Here is a 17014-nt window from a genome sequence, read left to right on the forward strand (position 1 = left end):
TTGATTACTGACAGGCATTTGTACCTGGTATGTATGAGAAAAGTAAGTGTTTCAAGAAGTAGAAGTCTCTTACTGTACAAGGTAATCATTTGTAGGATTTGTTTATGTTCTCAAGCACTGTATTGAAATATGTTTATTTTAGAATAATGTATGAGGGCTGTAATATGATCAGACTAAGATCACTAACACTATCGTCTAAAGAAATCTTGTTGCAGTGTACCTTTTAATATTTCCAGATGGTACTGATAGTGAAGCATCTAGTCCACCAGGCTCCCCACAAGCTCAGCGAGCAGCAGCTGTATCTGATGAAACCGATACAGCAGATAACCATCGTCGAACATCTTTGGCCAATTTATACAGAGGACCAGGAGGCGTTGAACTGAGCAAAGATGTATTAAATAACATCACCATGTTTAAGCGGAAACAGAAAAAGGTACGTACATCTGTGCTTGTAGTTGTAGCCTTTAAGCTTTAATAATATTATTGATAACATGTTTCGTGTTTGGAGGCCTGTTTAACATGAGTGAAGCAACTGAATCTTTTTTTATATGAAGATATTGTGCATTACTTGTACACCTCACTAGAATTTCATTATAATTGGGTGGGAAAGATCCATTGCTGCCTTTGACTTTTGCTAGATGTTGTTTTTCATGTTTTGCTTTAAATTTTATGACCCTTGGGTTTAGTTATATTTCTTTAACATTGAATTAAAATTTACAGATATAGAGAAGTTTCAAACGGTTTGTAGCACCTTCAGTAAGGGGATTCAGGAAAACTAGCATCTTGTAGTGTTTTGTTTGTGCAGTTGTGATCCTTTCCAACTATTTAGTATATATAAACTGACTTGCTTTTCATTTCAAGTCTGTCCTGAATCTCTGACATTTTATATTTTTACCAGTACACATCATAATCCTAATATTCTCAAAGTTTCCCTCAGTGGTATATTTTGGGAGAACCAGGTCCCAGTGCCTGACAGTTTGATATACCCTGAAAATTAAGAAAAACAATAATTTTCTATTTATTTACCCCATGGCCTGATAGCCTAGAAGGATCAGAAAATGAAATCCAACTTTCCTCAAATTTTCCCAGGATCTGATAGTTAAGCATGGTTGCTTATAATGAGAGAATCAGACTTTCTAGGGCCTGGTAGTTTTGGGGGCTTTAGAAAATGAACTCTTGACTTTTCTGATCATTTAAAGGTTCGGTTTCTATACATTTTACAGAGATCTAATGGGGGAGGGTGCAGTATTCTTGAACATTCAAATCAAGGTATTCTTCCATCATTAATTTTTAGCATTTATATGGATATCATGTGATACCCTCCCTGTTTTAAAATATTACAGATGTGAACCAGATTGCTCTTTGAATTTTAAATATATGTTTTGTTGTTTAGTATAGAATAGATAAAATATAATGTACTTTCCAGGGCACAGTTGATGTTTGGTGGTTATATGATGATGGTGGTCTGACTCTTCTAGTGCCTTATATCCTAAACACAAGGTCTCAGTGGGCTGGATGTAAGTTGCGTGTCTTTGCTCTGGCTAACCGTAAAGATGAGCTTGCAATGGAGCAGAGAAGGTAATGTTTACAATTAGGGATTACCTAATTTGTTATGTAAATGTTTGTTTAAACAAAATTACAGGAAATTGTGTGTGAATACATATTGTGTAATATTTCTTTAAAGCTTAAAAAAGAAGTAACATCTTGGTTTGGGTAATAGTTCATTCCCAATTGCATGGGTCATTGCTATCATAATAAGTTGGTCTCTCATCAAATGTCCATGATTAATAACCACTCGCTCATGATATATCCCTTTATGAAAAACTACTGCACTTGATGTTCATTTATTGAATTTATTTTAAGATGACTTGTGATTCAAATATAGATGTAGACTAGGTAGGCTGGGCCAGATTAAGATTGCCTAAAGGTCCTGAGCTGCACTGTAGCTTTTACGACCCCACCCCCTCTTTTACTGTAAAGAAAATTCTAATTCCAAATAAAAGTAATATTTATGTAATATCATTAATATGATGTAGGTATAATTCACATGTGACAGAGCACAGATTTGCCCCTCCAGCATTTCATTAAAACTAAGAAACCACATTGTAACTTTCATAGTTAAGAATTACAGTTATTACTGATTCTGTTCATTATATTATACAGTTACATGCGAATTATTTTTTTCTAATTTCACATCTATGATTTCAGTATGGCTAACCTGTTATCCAAGTTCCGAATAGACTACAGTGATGTAATTGTAATCCCAGATGTTGCTAAAAAGGCAGCCGAGTCATCCCGTATGGAATTTGATCAGCTTATTGAGGATTTTAAGGCCAAAAGCAATGAGGAGATTAACAAAGGAAATGAAGGTAAGAAGCACTTAATGGACTCTCTTCCTCCATGGATGGCTGTACTGGAGTATTGATAGGATTTAGTAATTTTAATTAGTCACCATGCTTTCTACCAGAAATTTTGATTTATTTTTTTTATATTGTTACTTAACATCAAAGGCATACATGATGCACAAAAAAATATGCCCTACCAAAAGCAATTCATAGTAATATGGCTTCTAAATGACAAAATTTTTTCCTACATTCTGTCCATAAAAATTGTAGGTTATTTTGAGGGAAAAAAAAAACAATATACTGAGAATGAGTTCCAAAGTGAGAGATCGAAAGAAATAAAAAACAAAAAGAAAGTTTGAACTGCACCATATATTGTTTACAGTCATTAGAATAACAGGAAGGCAATCAGAGTTTACTTATGTTATTGTAGATGATAGAAGTTCACTAGTTATGGAGGGAGTTCCAGTTTGCAGGCGTCAGAGATAGAATGAATTTTATAAGAACATTTTCATGAAAGTAGTTGATGAGTACGGAAAGAGAAGGTAATGAAGAGTGGACATAGGTTAATGGCCTTGCCACTAATGGGGAAGATGGATTCAAATATAATTTTATCAAGGACTGGAAAACTTGCCTTTGAGTATTGAAAGTATTATATCCGAGGGTGAATATGAATTGTGTAAGGTATAAGCACATGGTAGAGGGGTGTACATATGGAAAAGAACCTAGTGGATTGGAAGCATGGGTAGCTTAATCTTCCTTAGTGAGTTGATTGTCCTTTCCATTTTTACTGGCCTTTAAGAGTTTGAGCTCGGGACTCCAACTTAGCAGTAAAGGAACTCATGGCCTCAGATGAAAGTTGCATGCCTGAAGCACTGGTTCATATAGGTGAGTGTAACAAAGATAAATAGATGAATTTAAGAGGATGCAAGGTGCTGTAGGGTTGAGGGACAAGTCAATTGGAAGGTAAGTTTGAATGGAGAAAAGCTGGAGGAAGTGAAGTGTTTTAGATATCTAGGAGTGGATTTGGCAGCAGATGGAACCATGGAAGCGGAAGTGAATCATAGGGTGGGGGAGGGGGCGAAAGTTCTGGGAGCGTTGAAGAATGTGTTTAAGTCGAGAACATTATCTTCTGAAAGCAAAAATGGCTATGTTTGAAGGAATAGTGGTTCCAACAATGTTATATGGTTGCGAGGCGTGGGCTATGGATAGAGTTGTGCGCAGGAGGGTGGATGTGCTGGAAATGAGATGTTTGAGGACAATATGTGGTGTGAGATGGTTTGATCGAGTAAGTAATAATAGGGTAAGAGAGATGTGTGGTAATAAAAAGAGTGTGGTTGATAGAGCAGAAGAGGGTGTTTTGAAATGGTTTGGTCACATGGAGAGAATGAGTGAGGAAAGATTGACCAAGAGGATATATGTGTCAGAGGTGGAGGGAATGAGGAGAAGTGGGAGACCAGATTGGAGGTGGAAAGATGGAGTGAAAAAGATTTTGAGTGATTGGGGCCTGAACATGCAGGAGGGTGAAAGGCGTGCGAGGAATAGCGTGAATTGGAACGATGTGGTATACCGGGGTCGACGTGCTGTTAATGGATTGAACCAGGGCATGTGAAGTGTCTGGGGTAAACCATGGAAAGTTCTGTGGGGCCTGGATGTGGAAAGGGAGCTGTGGTTTCGGTGCATTATTACATGACAGCTAGAGACTGAGTGTGAACGAATGTGGCCTTTGTTGTCTTTTCCTAGCGCTACCTCGCACATATTTTGGGGGAGGGGGTTGTTATTTCATGTGTGGCGGGGTGGCGATGGGAATAAATAAGGGCAGACAGTATGAATTATGTACATGTGTATATATGTATATGTCTGTGTGTGTATATATATGTATACGTTGAGATGTATAGGTATGTATATTTGTGTATGTGGGTGGGTTGGGCCATTTCTTTCGTCTGTTTCCTTGCACTATCTCGCTAACGCGGGAGACAGCGACAAAGCAAAATAAATATATATAAATATATATATTTATTTCTGTTATCCCTGGGGATAGGGGAGAAAGAATACTTCCCATGTATTCCCTGTGTGTCATAGAAGGCGACTAAAAGGGAAGGGAGTGGGGGGCTGGAAATCCTTCCCTCTTTTTTTTTTTTTTTTCAAAAGAAGGAACAGAGAAGGGGGCCAGGTGAGGATATTCCCTCAAAGGTCCAGTCCTCTGTTCTTAACGCTACCTCGCTAATGCGGGAAATGGCGAATAGTATGAAAGAAAAGATATATATATATATATATATATATATATATATATATATATATATATATATATATATATATATATTCCTATGAGTCCACGGGGAAAATGAAACACGAAAAGTTCCCAAGTGCACTTTCGTGTAATAATCACATCATCAGGGGAGACACAAGAGAGAAATATAACAGTCAGTTGATATACATCAAAGAGACAAAGCTAGGACACACACATATATATATATATATATATATATATATATATATATATATATATATATATATATGTGTGTGTGTGTGTGTGTGTATTTGTACATATTCGCCATTTCCTGCATTAGCGAGGTAGCATTAAGAACAGAGGTCCGAGCCTTAGAGAGAAAATCCTCACTTGGCCCTCTTCTCTGTTCCCTCTTTTGGAGAAGAAAAACTGAAGGAGAGGATTTTCAGCCCCCCTGCTCCTTCCCCTTTTAGTTGCCTTCTATGCCACGCAGGGAATACGTGGGAGGCATTCTTTCTCCCCTATCCCCAGGGATAACAGAAATAAAATGTTTCACTCCAACAATCCGTAAATATCATTCCGTCAAGAAAATGGATAAATAATTGGCATCTGTTTGTGGGGTGCGTAGTCATTGTGCATGTAGCAACTTCTTTGCCATGCCTACAGACTGGGGATGGACAGACAGGAATGTATTTTTATATTATAGATGATGGTAGCATGCAGTTCAGCCCTTTGTTGTATATAGATGTTAACAGATGTTAATGAAAAGAAATAAAGGTAGAAAAGTTTAGGAATGAATGTTAAACTTAACTTGAAGAGAAGTTCAGTGAAAAGCTGAGATAACCTGACAAATAGCATAAAGCACATTGAGATGATATGGCAGCAGTTTGAGAGTAAATTACTAGTGTACTACAGTGAATGAAAGTTGGAGTTGATGTGATGTGGAGATTAAGTGCATTATTAGAAGATGCCATGGACCTCCGTAGGTATACTTTGGATAAGAGGGGCACAGCATGGTAGAATGAAGATTTAATAAAGTTAGAGAAAGAGTTTTGGAAGGAGATACTGAATGGAGGAAAGTTTACGAAATATAGTGATGAATAGGAAAGTTAAATATAGATAATTACAGAAGGCTCAGGTACATCTGTATTGCTCACCTGACCAAGTTTGGCTGTCAAGCCCTATTGGATATCAAATCAGCAAAAAATGAGACTTGATAGTTGGCCACCCATCACTCTTTTAAAGTTTTAGTGGTTTGGTCTTTCATTTTCAATGAGATTTTTTTTAATTTTAACCATTTGGAAACCATTTTCTCCTATGGCAGTCATAATAAATGTTGAATTGGCTTAAAGTGAGAAACTAGATATAGGACCATCCATAAATCATTACTGAGAAGTTTCTCTTCAGTTGACCTAGTGATTTGTGTGAATGAAATATGTAAAGATCACAGAAAGATTATGACAGATTTACAGACTGATGACAATAGATGTGAAATGACATGAGAACAGCTCAGCAGATGAGCTAAAAAATAAAAGGAAAGCAAATAAGGGTATCATGAAAATTGAATTGAAAAATGAATGAGTGGTGAAAGGAGATTAAAGGGTTATTTTGATTATAGAAAATACTTGCATGTGTTTCTAGTATATTTGCCTTGAACTCACCTAGTATGCAAAATTTTACAAAGTTGATTTACATATATGTGCAACTTCCAGCATTTAGCTGTATCATTGTAAAAAGGTTGATGTATTATAATGACTTATCATTTATTTCAACCAGGTATCTTGATCAGTGAAGCAGAGCTTCTTGGTCAGCGTGAAAAAACCAATCGTCACATTCGTTTGCGTGAACTCCTCCTGGAGAACTCAAGAGATGCTTCTTTAGTGGTCATGTAAGTATGGTCTATCGTATATGAGTAATCTCAGTAATGCAGTAAAGAATTTCTGAGTTTTATAGTTTGATATATAGTTGATACTGTTATTGAATTCAAAATTGCTCCTTGATATATGTTATCCTGATTGCAGTTCTCTGTTTTTAAAGTATTTTTTCTTAATTGCTTTTAGAAGTGTTGACAATACAAGTATGTTTGAATTAACATTATTATGTATATCTTTTCTTTGGGCCGCAGGACCTTGCCAATGCCTCGTAAGTCTTCAGTGTCTGCTCCACTGTACATGGCGTGGCTGGAAACATTGACTCGTGATATGCCTCCATTTGTCTTAATCCGTGGTAATCAGACATCAGTTCTTACATTCTATTCTTAAAGACTTGTAATTATTCTTCACACTGAAAAAAGTTTTTAATCCTGACCATTTCGATACTGGTATATACATAATGTTGAAAAGGTAATTGTAAGGCACTTGTCATTTTCAGGTGAATTTAAACTTAACAGTTACTTGCCAACCATATACAAATCTGTGTACCAAGCAGTGAAGAATTCTACGTTCAATATTGTAAGAATTCCATGAATTAATATTACTTTGGGACTGAAATTATGTATATAAATGGTATGTGTATGTTCGATTTCTTAGAATATGAAAACATTTATTTATGATAATGAAAACATTGCATTATTGAAAATAGAAAGAATGAGGTAACTGGATATTCCATCTCTGATAAGAATATTAGTTCATTGTTCATTTCATTAGGCCAAATTGATTAGGAAGTTAATTGCACTTATCAGGTATTGACTTACAAAGAATATATACAAGGATGGAAAGAATTTTCCACATTTCTTGTTTGACTGAAGTTCAAATTTTATTTGACTCGTATTGACAGACTTGTTTATCATAGAAAATTTTAATGGCAGTATTAAGTTGAATGCCCAGTTTATTACTGATGTTCATATCAGAATCAAAATGTAGATATATTTTGCTTTTTGCTGTTTTTTCAATACAAATATGGTACTTAGATTGCTGAAGTCTTCCTCAGCATGTTTATATATATTTTTTGTTGTATAATTATCATTCCATATCAAGTCGGACAGCAGCCAATAGATACACTTGCAATATTTCAGTGCTTGAGCACAGCAGCACAGAATTATGAATTTGTATTGGTGATCTTTGGGCTGGGGTTATTTATTTCCATATACTTTCCATTGTACCTCACAAATTGATGTTGCATTATTTATTATCATTCCATTAAATGGCTAAGTAATGCATTTCAAAGAATAAGAATAATGTAGGTTTCTGAATTTACATACACAGCTGAAAATTATGTACAAGGCTTATAGTTTCTAACTTTTTTCTAACAAGAAAGTGATGAACATATGCTAGCAAAGGGAATATATATATATATATATATATATATATATATATATATATATATATATATATATATATATATATATATATTCCTATGAGTCCACGGGGAAAATGAAACACGAAAAGTTCCCAAGTGCACTTTCGTGTTATAATCACATCATCAGGGGAGACACGAGAGAAATATAACAGTCAGTTGATATACATCAAAGAGACGAAGCTAGGACGCCATTTGGTAAACATGTTTACCAAATGGCGTCCTAGCTTCTTCTCTTTGATGTATATCAACTGACTGTTATATTTCTCTCTTGTCTCTCCCTGATGATGTAATTATTACACACAAGTGCACTTGGGAACTTTTCGTGTTTCATTTTCCCCTTGGACTCATAGGAATATCTTGATCACGGGCAAAATTGTGATCCTTTCCAATATATATATATATATATATATATATATATATTTCTTTTTTCTTTTAAATATGTATATATTGAGTATGATTACTAATGAGATTGTAGCAAATAAATTTATATGAACTTAATGCCTAAATAGCTGGCATTTAAAAAGTGTTCTTATCCCTCTTATGTACCTTAAGCACAACATAGTGCATACATTTTTAGACAGGAAGTTTGTAATGTCTTGGCTATACATCAGATATGGTCATTCAGAGGTGTACCTATTTAGATCTCAAATTATTTTTTTTTCAGGAAATTTCAATATCTCAAAAAAATAAACCGTTTCAGAGTAATGTATACATTCCAGGATTATTTCCTCTGATCTTGATGGTTGGGTGATTTTAAAGCAATCACATTTGAAAATGTAAACATACAGTGCTTTAAACAAACTATTCAATTGATGAAAATTTTGGAACAGCAATATGCATGGATATTGATTTCAAACTTTTAGAAATCAATTAGTGATAATAGCCATTAATATTGTAAATTATTTTACTCAACCTGCAATTTTAATTATGAATCTGACATTGATGGTGTGATTCATGGTCAGGGAAAATACTTCGTTTCATAAATTTTTATATTTCTAAACAGGACAAGTTATTTTGTACCCAAATACCTAGGATATAGTAAAATATACTCACTAATTTTTGATGGGTGAGTTAGATTGTAGGTCAACATATGACTGTACATTAAAAAAACCAGCTATTCAGAATAACTTGTTTTGACATTTTCTTTTTTAAGAAAATGTATTGAAATACAGTAGTTGTTAATTTTTTTTATCCAGAGTGTAATAATGGGAACCCAAGATTAGTGTTCTGAAGGTTTTGAATAAAAGACATTTTCAAAATTCACTCTTGGTGAATCCAGTCAAGGGTTACGTTAACATTGTTGAGTACGATGCAGTTATCCTCTTAATGTTATATTAGGCCAGATTTGATACTATTAAATTAGCACAAATTAAACCTTTATGCTCAAATTATATTTCAGTGTGTTCTGCAGGAGTTGGCTATGTTAACTCATCCTAATATTTACATTTTGTGGATGTAAATTGTTAGTGTCAACTAACACCAAATGAATTTTATTTTTGAACAATGGTTTTCCTTTAACCTTTTCTTCAAATTTTCTTTGTGTGCAAATATATGGTCACTCGTTCACTGTAAACTAATAACTCATGGGTCTCCCATCTACTGAATATTGTTCTGGGGCTGGACATTGAATGTAAAAGAAATGACATCAAGGTGATCTCTGCTAGCATTGAAAAAATTTCTGGCAATGCTGTAAACTCACTCTGGAGCAGAAATAGTACACACAATCACCTCTCACAAGATTCTTCAGTGGATGCAAAGTTTGGAACACTTCTTTCCAGTATAGCATTGGATCACTTGAAAATGACATTCCTTCCTTCCTCTATATATTGCTTCAACAAAAGACACCAAGGATCTCACTTTACCCCTTTCAATTGTTAGCATTTTGCTCTCATCAGTATTTAACTGGGTATGCTAGTTCCCAATGAATATGTGCCATTTGATGAGAGGACCTTCTCTAGAGGCAAAAAACTGATTGTACACCAGATGTTTAACTGAATTTCAAGTTATTCACACTACTGCGATTGGGTTTTATTTTTTCATCCATGCATGTCATTTCCCGCATTTGCGAGGTAACGCTCAGAACAGAGGACTGAGCCTTAGACAAAATTGGGCGTTATGATTATGAATTAGAGTACTTCCCACGCATTCCCCGCGTGTCGTAGAAAGCGACTGAAGGGTACAGGAGCAGGGGGGCTAGAAACCCTCCCCTCCTTGTATTTTAACTTTCGAAAAGAGAAAACAGAAGAAGAGTCATGCGGGGAGTGCTCATCCTCCTCAAAGGCTCAGATTGGGGTGTCTAAATGTATGTGGATGTAACCAACATGAGAATAAAGGAGAGATAAGTAGTATGTTTGAGGAAAGGAACCTGGATGTTTTGGCTCCAAGTGAAACGAAGCCCAAGGGTAAAGGGGAAGAGTGGTTTGGGAATGTTTTGGGAGTAAAGTCTGGGGTTGGTGAGAGGACAAGAGCAAAGGAAGGAGTAACACTACTCCTGAAGCAGGAGTATGTGACAGAGTGTAAGAAAGTAAACTCTAGATTGACATGGGTAAAACTGAAAGTGGATGGAGATAGGCGATTATTGGTGCCTGTGCACCTGGGCATGAGAAGAAAGATCATGAGAGGCAAGTGTTTTGGGAGCAGCTGAGTGTAAACAGCTTTGATGCTCGAGACAGGATTATAGTGATGGGTGATTTGAATGCAAAGGTGAGTAATGTGGCAGTTGAAGGTACATGGTGTAGATGGGGTGTTCAGTGTTGTATATGGAAATGGTGAAGAGCTTATAGATTTTTGTGTGCTGAAAAAGGACTGGTGACTGGGAATACCTGGTTTAAAAAGAGAGATAAACGTAAGCATACATTTGTAAATAGGAGAGATGGTCAGAGAGCGTTTTTGGATTACGTGTTAACTGATAGGCACTTGAAAAAGAGACTTTTGGATGTTGATGTGCTGAGAGGGGCAACTGGAAGGATGTCTTGATCATTTTCTTGTGGAGGCAAAGGTGAAGATATGTAGAGGTTTTCAGAAAAGAAGAGAGAATGCTGGGGTGAAGAGAGTGGTGAGAGTAACTGATCTTGGAAAGGAGACTTGTGTGAGGAAGTACCATGAGAGATTGAGTGCAGAATGGAAGAAGGTGAGAGAAATGACGTAAGGGGAGTGGGGGAGAAATGGGAAGTATTTAGGGAAGTAGTGATGGCTTGTCGGTAAGGCGGCGGGTTTGGATGGTATTACTGTGGAATTTATTAAAAAAGGGAGTGACTATTGTTGACTGGTTGGTGAAGGTACTTGATGTATGTATGGTTCATGGTGAAGTGCCTGAAGATTGGTGGAATGCATGTACAGTGCCACTGTGCAAAGGCAAAGGGGATAAAGGTGAGTGTTCAAATTACAGAGGTATAAGTTTGTTGAGTATTCCTGGGAAATTATATGGAAGGGTATTGACTGAGAGGGTCAAGACTTGTACAGAGCATCGAAATGGGGAAGAGCGAAGTGGTTTCAGAAGTGGTAGAGGATGTGTGGATCAGGTATTTGCTTTGAAGAATGTATGTGAGAAATATTTAGAAAAACAAATGGATCTGTATGTAGCATTTATGGATCTGGAGAAGGCATATGAGAAAGTTGATAGAGATGCTCTGTGGAAGGTATTAAGAGTATATGGTGTGGGAAGTAAGTTGCTAGAAGCAGTGAAAAGTTTTTATCGAGGATGTAAGGCATTTGTACGAGTAGGAAGAGAGGAAAGTGACTGGTTCCCACTGAATGTAGGTTTGCAGCAGGGGTGCATGATGTCTCTATGGTTGTTTAATTAGTTTATGGATGAGGTTGTTAGGGAGGTGAATCCAAGAGTTTTGGAAAGGGGCAAGTATGCAGTGAGTTAGTTGTTGTTCGCTGATAATAAAGTGCTGGCGGCTGATTTGGGTGAGAAACTGCAGAAACTGGTGAATGAGTTTGGTACAGTGTGTGAAAGAAGAAAGCTGAGAGTAAATGTGAGTAAGAGCAAAGTTATTAGGTACAGTAGGGTTGAGGGACAAGTCAATTGGGAGGTAAGTTTGAATGGAGAAAAACTGGAGAAAGTGAAGTGTTTTAGATATCTGGAAGTGGATTTGGCAGCAGATGGAACCATGGAAGCAGAAGTGAGCCACAGGGTGGGGGAGGGGGTGAAGGTTCTGGAAGGGTTGAAGAATGTGTGGAAGGTGAGAACATTACCTCAGAGCAAAAATGGGTATGTCTGAAGGAATTGTGGTTCCAACAATGTTATATGGTTGTGAGGTATGGGCTATGGATAGGGTTGTGTGGAGAAGAAGGGATTTGTTGGAAATGAGATGTGTGGTAACAGAAACAGTGTGACTGAGAGAGGAGAAAAGGGTCTATTGAAATGGTTTGGTCACATGGAGAGAATGAGTGAGGATAGATTGACAAAGAGGATATATGCGTCAGAGGTGGAGGGAATGAGAAGTGCGAGACCAAGTTGGAGGTGGAAGGATGGAGTGGAAAAGATTTTGAGCGATTGGGGCCTGACCATACAAGAGGGTGAAAGGCGTGAAAGAAATAGAGTGAATTGGAACAATGTGGTATATCAGAGTCGACGTACTGTCAATGGATTGAACCAGGGCATGTGAAGCGTCAGGGGTAAACCATGGAAAGTTTTGTGGGGCCTGGATGTGGAAAGGGAACTGTGGTTTTCGGTGCATTACACATGAAAGCTAGAGACTGAGTGTGAACAAATGTGGCCTTTGTTGTCTTTTCCTAGTGCTACCTCATGTGCATATGGGGGGAGGGGGGGGTGCCATTTCATGTGTGGCGGGGTGGCAGCAGGAATGGATGAAGGCAACATGTATGAATACGTACATGTGTATATGTGTATATGTCTGTGAATGTAAGTGTAAGTATACGTTTAAATGTATAGGTATGTATATGTGCGTGTGTGGGCATTTTATGTATATACATGTGTATGTGGGGTGGGTGGGTTGGGTCATTCTTTTGTCTGTTTCCTTGCACTACCTCACTAATGCAGGGAGAAAGTGACAAAGTATAATAAATAAATATGATTATGAATTAGATTCTCTAGTTAGTGTTTAAATCCCTGAATCACTTGTCCAATAGCAGATATGGTTACCTTCTGCCCCTTCACAATATCCATTGCCTCATGAAAAGGTTTGAGAACAATCACAAATTCCTTTAAGGCATAAATATCCACTGGCATAATTTTCTTGCTCTGTTCTTTTGGGGACTGATCTTGAGTTCATATAATGTTTTATGTTTATTTATTTTGCTTTGTCGCTCTCCTGTGTTAGCGAGGTAGCGCAAGGAAACAGAGAAAAGAAATGGCCCAACCCACCCACATACACATGTATATACATACACGTCCACACACGCAAATATACATACCTATACATCTCAATGTACACATATATATACACACACAGACATATACATATATACACATGTACATAATTCATACTGTCTGCCTTTATTTATTCCCATCGCCACCTCGCCACACATGGAATAACAACCCCCTCCCCCCTCATATGTGCGAGGTAGCACTAGGAAAAGACAACAAAGGCCCCATTCGTTCACACTCAGTCTCTAGCTGTCATGTAATAATGCACCGAAACCATAGCTCTCTTTCCACATCCAGGCCCCACAGAACTTTCCATGGTTTACCCCAGACGCTTCACATGCCCTGGTGCAATCCATTGACAGCACGTCGACTCCGGTATACCACATCGTTCCAATTCACTCTATTCCTTGCACGCCTTTCACCCTCCTGCATGTTCAGGCCCTGATCACTCAAAATCTTTTTCACTCGATCTTTCCGCCTCTAATTTGGTCTCCCACTTCTCCTCGTTTCTTCCACCTCTGACACATATATCCTCTTGGTCAATCTTTCCTCACTCATTCTCTCCATGTGACCAAACCATTTCAAAACACCCTTCTGCTCTCTCAACCATACTCTTTTTACTTCCACACATCTCTCTTACCCTTACATTACTTACTCGATCAAACCCCCTCACACCACATATTGTCCTCAAACATCTCATTTCCAGCACATCCACCCCCCCCTGCGCACAACTCTATCCATAGCCCACGCCTCGCAACCATACAACATTGTTGGAACCACTATTCCTTCAAACATACCCATTTTTGCTTTCCGAGATAATGTTCTCGACTTCCAAACATTCTTCAAGGCTCCCAAAATTTTCGCCCCCTCCCCCACCCTATGATTCACTTCTGCTTCCATGGTTCCATCTGTTGCCAGATCTACTCCCAGATATCTAAAACACTTTACTTCCTCCAGTTTTTCTCCATTCAAACTTACCTCCAATTGACTTGACCCTCAACCCTACTGTACCTAATAACCTTGCTCTTTTTCACATTTACTCTTAACTTTCTTCTTTCACACACTTTACCAAACTCAGTCACCAGCTTCTGCAGTTTCTCACATGAATCAGCCACCAGCGCTCTTATCATCAGCGAACAACAATTGACTCACTTCCCAAGCTCTCTCATCCACAACAGATTGCATACTTGCTCCTCTTTCCAAAACTCTTGCATTCATCTCCCTAACAACCCCATCCATAAACAAACTAAACAACCATGGAGACATCACACACCCATGCCGCAAACCTACATTCACTGAGAACCAATCACTTTCCTCTCTTCCTACACGTACACATGCCTTACATCCTCGATAAAAACTTTTTACTGCTTCTAACAACTTGCCTCCCACACCATATATTATTAATACCTTCCACAGTGTATCTCTATCAATTCTATCATATGCCTTCTCCAGATCCATAAATGCTACATACAAATCCATTTGCTTTTCTAAGTATTTCTCACATACATTCTTCAAAGCAAACACCTGATCCACACACCCCCCTACCACTTCTAAAACCACACTGCTCTTCCCCAATCTGATGCTGTGTACATGCCTTCACCCTCTCAATCAATACCCTCCCATAGAATTTCCCAGGAATACTCAACAAACTTATACCTCTGTAATTTGAGCACTCACTCTTATCCCCTTTGCCTTTGTACAATGGCACTATGCATGCATTCCGCCAATCCTCAGGCACCTCACCATGAATCATACATACCTTAAATAACCTTACCAACCAGTCAACAATACAGTCACCCCCTTTTTTAATAAATTCCACTGCAATACCATCCAAACCTGCTGCCTTGCCGGCTTTCATCTTCCGCAAAGCTTTTACTACCTCTTCTCTCTTTACTAAATCATTTTCCCTAACCCTCTCACTTTGCACACCACCTCGACCAAAACACCCTATATCTGCCACTCTATCATCAAACACATTCAACAAACCTTCAAAACACTCACTCCATCTCCTTCTCACATCACCACTACTTGTTATCACCTCCCCATTAGCCCCCTTCACTGAAGTTCCCATTTGCTCCCTTGTCTTACGCACTTTATTTACCTCCTTCCAAAGCATCTTTTTATTCTCCCTAAAATTTAATGATACTCTCTCACCCCAACTCTCATTTGCCCTCTTTTCACCTCTTGCACCTTTCTCTTGACCTCCTGCCTCTTTCTTTTAAACATCTCCCACTCATTTGCATTTTTTCCCTGCAAAAATCGTCCAAATGCCTCTCTCTTCTCTTTCACTAATAATCTTACTTCTTCATCCCACCACTCACTACCTTCCCTAAATACATCCCATTCCTCCCCCACTCCCCTTACCTCCTTTGTTCTCACCCTTTTCCATTCTGTACTCAGTCTCTCCTGGTACTTCCTCACACAAGTCTCCTTCCCAAGCTAACTTACTCTCACCACTCTCTTCACCTCAACATTCTCTCTTCTTTTCTGGAAACTCCTACAAATCTTCACCTTCGCCTCCACAAGATAATGATCAGACATCCCTCCAGTTGCACCTCTCAGCACATTAACATCCAAAAGTCTCTCTTTCGCGCGCCTATCAATTAACACGTAATCCAATAATGCTCTCTGGCCATCTCTCCTACTTACATACGTATACTTATGTATATCTCTCTTTTTAAACCAGGTATTCCCAATCACCAGTCCTTTCTCAGCACACAAATCCACAAACTCTTCACCATTTCCATTTAAAACACTGAACACCCCATGTATACCAATTATTCCCTCAACCGCCACATTACTCACCTTTGCATTCAAATCACCCATCACTATAACCCGGTCTTGTGCATCAAAACCACTAACACACTCATTCAGCCGCTCCCAAAACACTTGCCTCTCATGATCTTTCTTCTCATGCCCAGGTGCATATGCACAAATAATCACCCATCTCTCTCCATCAACTTTCAGTTTTACCCATATCAATCTAGAATTTACTATCTTTTACTCTATGACATACTCCCACAACTCCTGTTTCAGGAGTAATGTCTTGGGAGTAAAGTCAGGGGTTAGTGAGAGGACAAGAGCAAGGGAAGGAGTAGTGCTACTCCTTCCCTTGCTCTTGTCCTCTAACTAACTCCTGACTTTACTCCCAAGACATTCCCAAACCACTCTTCCCCTTTACCCTTGAGCTTTGTTTCACTCGGGGCCAAAACATCCAGGTTCCTTTCCTCAAACATACTACCTATCTCTCCTTTTTTCTCATCTTGGTTACAACCACACACATTTAGACACCCCAATCTGAGACTTCGAGGAGGATGAGCATTCCCCGCATGACTCCTTCTTCTGTTTCCCCTTTTAGAAAGTCAAAATACAAGGAGGGGAGGGTTTCTGGCCCCCCACTCCCGTCCCCTTTAGTCGCCTTCTACGACATGTGAGGAATGCGTGGGAAGTATTCTTTCTCCCATATCCCCAGGGATAATGTTTTGTTTTTGTAATTATCAGACAGATATTTGTTTCGGAAAGGTCAAGGTTGTCCTTTTCATGAATTATACCACAACCACCATTATTTATATCCACTCCCACTGGTACTTTAAATGTACCACTTGCCCACCTTTGCTTTTACAAGATTACCAGTACCACTTTCCTCCCCTTTTGCAATTACAATTACCTCAATTTTATTTTTAATTACAATATTTCTGTAATTAATTACATTTCAATTGAATTACAATTACTCCTACCCTGCTTCCAAATGACATACCATATTTGATTATTGTAATATCATTTTGAAATTTCTGGTAATAAAACTAATCA

At 38.1% G+C, this 17014-nt stretch overlaps 1 protein-coding gene across 3 annotated transcripts in view; it reads left to right on the top strand.

Moving 5' to 3' along the window:
- The window catches only part of LOC139762358 (bumetanide-sensitive sodium-(potassium)-chloride cotransporter-like), a 170196-nt gene extending 161249 nt beyond the window's left edge, over window positions 1-8947 (top strand). For all 3 annotated transcript variants that reach the window (XM_071687123.1, XM_071687124.1, XM_071687125.1), the window contains 5 exons: window positions 237-433; window positions 1427-1578; window positions 2209-2369; window positions 6349-6460; window positions 6698-8947. In XM_071687123.1, the coding sequence (XP_071543224.1) occupies window positions 237-433; window positions 1427-1578; window positions 2209-2369; window positions 6349-6460; window positions 6698-6833 (758 nt within the window). In that variant the 3' untranslated portion in view covers window positions 6834-8947. The remainder of the gene's footprint in view (window positions 1-236; window positions 434-1426; window positions 1579-2208; window positions 2370-6348; window positions 6461-6697) is intronic.
- Window positions 8948-17014: the final 8067 nt, after the last annotated feature.

The sequence above is a fragment of the Panulirus ornatus genome, chromosome 43 (assembly GCF_036320965.1).
Source record: "Panulirus ornatus isolate Po-2019 chromosome 43, ASM3632096v1, whole genome shotgun sequence".
Classification (NCBI taxonomy): Eukaryota; Metazoa; Arthropoda; class Malacostraca; order Decapoda; family Palinuridae; genus Panulirus; species Panulirus ornatus.